General features: G+C 36.3%; 1 protein-coding gene across 1 annotated transcript; it reads right to left on the bottom strand.

Annotated features, from left to right (window-relative positions):
- Positions 1-2,337: 2,337 nt before the first annotated feature.
- Positions 2,338-3,021, bottom strand: LOC106987589 (60S ribosomal protein L35a-like). The gene has a single exon (XM_053218506.1). The coding sequence runs from the start codon at positions 2,665-2,667 to the stop codon at positions 2,338-2,340; it is 330 nt and encodes a 109-aa protein (XP_053074481.1). The 5' UTR covers positions 2,668-3,021.
- Positions 3,022-4,609: the final 1,588 nt, after the last annotated feature.

Genomic DNA, 4,609 nt, shown 5'->3' with positions numbered 1-4,609 from the left:
GAGGTTCTAAGTTAGCTAGTTAACTAGCCAATTTTATGTTTATAAATACAATTATTTTATTTTTAACCATTGAAGAGGCTCCTTGATGACCCTGAGAATATAAAAATGGTGAAGGAAGGGCTTACAAGGGCAGTGAATGCAGATTTGAGGTGTGGGTATGGAGAGAGGTGTGGCATTGTATCTTTTTATTTCAGAAATCTAATTAGAAATAAGAAATAAGCTACTATACTTACATCAAGCACAAATGATGATTGTGCCGAGGAACACTATGTGATTTTATTCTCTTTCTAGTGAGACTATTTTACTGTACCTACTTAGCTTTATAATTTCTTGATAGTTTCAAAATAAAACAAAAAATCCCTGTCTGTGGACAGCCAAGTGGTTGATTCTCACCCATTTTAATCATGTTTCTTCTGATGAAACTATATCTTAATCCTTTGCAGTTGACTCATCTCTGGCTCCTCCCCTTCTTCCCTAGATGGTATAGCTTTGGAGGCCCACTTCTACTGGTGTTTCAATATTGATTAACCTTAATGACTTCATGGCAGACACACTTGGCCTTTTTAACCTGAAGGGGTAAACCCAGATCTCAAATATCTCTGAATCCCAAAGGCAATCCTGGGATAAAAAAAAGTCATTTTCTGCAGTATGGCAAGATGAAGCTCTGAACAGAGAAATACTTATCCCAATGTTTTAAATTTTTGTCCCATATTTGGCTATACAATAATTCAATTTTAGGAAGTGGTTTTTTCTTATTCACACAATTTTAGGCTCTTTCTTTTAGCACCACGAACATAAAGCTAGACGTAAAGTTTTAAGGTTGAAGATACCCCCTGAGAGATGAATTATGGTTAAAAAAAACTATTCGAGTAAAGTGAAGGTAGTGTGAAGTCCACACATTTATAATCCTCTATTTCCCACCAAAGGAGGATTCCGCCAGGAATATCATGATATAAACGAGGGAAGGAAGGCTCTCCATGGACCACTGAGCAGTTATTGTCTGGTAACCAGTTCATGTCCTATGCTATTCCTGTAATGATTTTTTTGACAAATAGGAACAAGTTTTCTTTTTTGACATTGGAGAAATTTGATGCCCCAAATACTGACTTTTTAATGTAATTGCAATTTTATTTGATGGGATGTCAAAGAAATGGGAGTAATAGTTTTGTATGTCAATTCAGATATATGCCCATTAAAAGACTTGCGGATGCATACACACAAACATACAAATACTATTTTGGAATGGAATGGAGTGATTCCTATGGTTTTAGATTTTGTCTTTAGAAAGATCATCAATTATTTAAGTTTAGAATGCAGCCCTCCAGGGAACAATGTAATCTGTAAGTGGCTGAGATTTTCAGTGATACCTAGTAATTTGTCAAGTGTTCATTTCACTTAGCATTAGTGTTTACTAATAATTTTTATAACCTCTGTGTTACTCTGTCTGATCCTTTTGATCGCATTTTTCTTTTCATATTTATACCTTTAAGTATAATTAGTGATTGCTCATCACTTTAAAAGCTATTTAATAGCCTTTAAATATGCATTTTTAAATGTCCTTGGCTGGTTTTAATGTCTGCGTGTATGTGTTTGTGAAATTCTTCCTAAATAACCACCATACAAGAATAAAGCATTTAATACTGACTTAAATACACAAACTGTTCAATTCAAACCTATGTAAATGATCTTGGGTTCAATTATGTTAATTCCATCTGTTTTTATCATCTGCTGTTACGATAATTTATCATTTCTACATGGTATTAAAATGTAAATGAATCAAGAGAGGAAACACATCTGTGGACTGTTAGTTAATAAAACTACATTGGGCAAGTGAGCTAAGTCATAATAATTAATTAAATTTCACTGCCCATATATGCTTGTAATTGTATATTAATGTGCATTTGCATAATCACATAATGGGATCTATATGATTCATGCTTTCCTGGGCATAATGTGGATGCACAAATTATCAGTTCAAAATTAGAGTTGCTTATAAAGGTATCACAGAGACATTTTGGGTTTTTTTCAGGAAATGATGTGTAGGAAGTAAATTTAAAAAAAAAAGCTTTTTTGTTTTTGATGTTTAATTTTGAGAGAGAGAGAGAGAGAATGCGAGGGGGGTAGGGGCAGAGAGAGAGGGAGACGCAGAATCTGAAACAGGCTCCAAGCTCTGAGCTGTCAGCACAGAGCCCAACTTGGGACTTGAAGTCACAAACCACGAGATCATGACGTGAGCTGAAGTTGGACGCTTAACTGACTGAGCCACCCGCATACCCCAAAGCAAACTGTTTGTAATAAGAGCAGATCTACACATTTATTTATTTACTCTTCAGTAAGTTAAATCCTTGAAGGATACAGCATCATATGGATTCTGTGGCCAATGTCTTGAGCAGGAAAGTTGCTTCGGAAATTGGCATGAACCATGCCACTGTTTCCATGAGCTTGAATTACTTTTCCCCAGATTACTCCAGTTTCATTTGGTTTGCCACTAGGAGTCACTGTGTTGTTCTTTGCTTTGTACACATAAGCACATCTCTTGCCTAGGTAGAATTCGGTTTCATCTAGAGCATAAATACCTTCAATTTTAAGAATAAAATTGCTCCTTCTGGTTCTGGAGGCCCTCTTATAGCCAGCAAAAATGGCCTTGAACCTCAGCCTTCTGGACATATTTGTTGTTTTAAGAGTCTTGTTCCCAGAAGGCCTCCACAGGCTCCAAGATGACGGAAAGAGAAAGGCTAAAAATATACACACACACAATATGTGTGTGTGTGTATTTTTAAAATTTTATTTTTGAGAGAGAGAGAGCATGAGAGTGAGCACATACGTGAACAGGGGAGGAGCAGAAAGAGAGAGGGAGACAGAGAATCCAAAGCAGGCTCTTTGCTCTCAGTGCAAAGTGCTATGTAGGGCTCAAACTCATGAACCATGAGATCATGACCTGAGCCGAAGCTCAACTGACTGAGCCACCCAGGTGCTTCCCCCCAATTTTCAAAAATTTTTAATCAAATTAAATTAAAGTTAAGTTAATCTTTCTAAAAGTTCAGCAAAGTGACTGTTTGAAAAGACATCAGATCTGGCTTACACAGGTTCTGGCTTTGTTCTTTGAAATCCTGCTTTTAAAAGTACACTGGTAGTATATTTTTTATATCAGGGAAGGGTTTACTTTTGAAGAGGTGGTGTGAGCAGGTCAGATTAGGTATTGTTCTGAGCCAGGTTGTATGCCTAGGGCCCCTCACTCATAGTATTTTTGATTGAATCAGATTCCAATCAGTCTAATCCCCAAATTAATTTAATTAAAAAATGAAGTCAAGATAGTGGTCTTAGGACCATATCCTGGGGCAACATTGTGCATACTGGCCTTAAATTCATAGACATATACAACTTCTAGCTAGTGCTGCAGGTGACTGGAGACAATTTTCCGGCATGATATGCTGTAGACAGTAGGCTCTAGACAAAATCTATTTGGGGCACTGTCCATCTTCACCTCCTTAAAACAAAGTCCTCTCCAACTGCCCTCTGTTTATCAGATCAAAATAGCTCACAGCAAGTTTGAATGACAGAGACTTAACTTCTCACATATACCTGCATATTGAAAAGAACCTTGTAATTTTTAATAAATTTTGAAAATGCCAAACAAACTATTCCCCTGCCTCATGTCCTTTCCTGGCTCTTCAGTGTATCAAGTGCAAACCTAAAGTCCTCAGCACATTTAGCACTGTTTGCCGGCTGTTTCATCATTTGGTCATCTTGGCTTTCTTGTTCTGCCTTCCTTGTCACTCACCAATTATCCTGTTGTGGCTTAAGAATTGGATTGTCAAGGAACCTCAAGTGAACACAAGTTGGGTGCTGCCATATATTTTTTTAAATGGGCAAATGGTGTCAGGGACTGGACTGTTTCAGTCTCATAGTTAGAGTCTTTTCTCACTAATGCCAAAATAAGGAGTAGTCAGTTGGGTGGTTATTCCAGGTACCAGCCAATGGAAGATGCTAAAATGTGATTAGAATAAATTAGAAATATGGAACCAGTTAATTCACGTATCTAAGTGTAAGTTTTTTCATGGCTGGACAAAAATAAAAAGTGTTTCTCCCTCTGCCAAAGGAGATGATGCCTTGTGTGAAAATAAAAATATAACACAGCATAGGTACTGCACACTGGTTTATCCAGTGAGTGCTTTTTAGTGGGTAGAGCAGATTCAAGTTTCAAGTTGAAGTGACAGGGCAGATTACCAACCCAGAGAACAATCAGACAAGCAGCTGAAATGCAGCTAACTGTAAAAAATATAAAGAAGAAAGAAAGAAAGAAAGAAAGAAAAAAGAAAAGAATACAAATTCCTTCAGAGTTTATTAGGAATGAGTGGGTTTGTTTTTTTATTTAAATTTTAAGCTCTTTTGGAAAATATGTGCCCCTGTCAAAAAAAAAATCCTTCTCAAAAGTTTAAGAAAAACATGCTTGTAGAACAAAATCTATAGAGAAGATGTTGCGCTGGTAATAAAAGAAATAAACCAAATAAAAAAAAGAAAAAAAATATTAAACATATAGGCCTGATGGGGAAAAATGTTTGTAATTCAAAGCAATTTCAAATAAGTTGAAATGCTATGGTATATCAGT

Source organism: Acinonyx jubatus, chromosome A2 (assembly GCF_027475565.1).
Source record: "Acinonyx jubatus isolate Ajub_Pintada_27869175 chromosome A2, VMU_Ajub_asm_v1.0, whole genome shotgun sequence".
NCBI classification, from domain to species: Eukaryota; Metazoa; Chordata; class Mammalia; order Carnivora; family Felidae; genus Acinonyx; species Acinonyx jubatus.
Note: the sequence above shows the minus strand (reverse complement) of the source record. Positions and strands in the feature narration are given on the sequence as shown.

Coding starts and splice junctions, on each gene's coding strand:
- LOC106987589 (XM_053218506.1), bottom strand. CDS start 2,667: ATGTCCAGAAGGCTGAGGTTCAAGGCCATTTTTGCTGGCTATAAGAGG.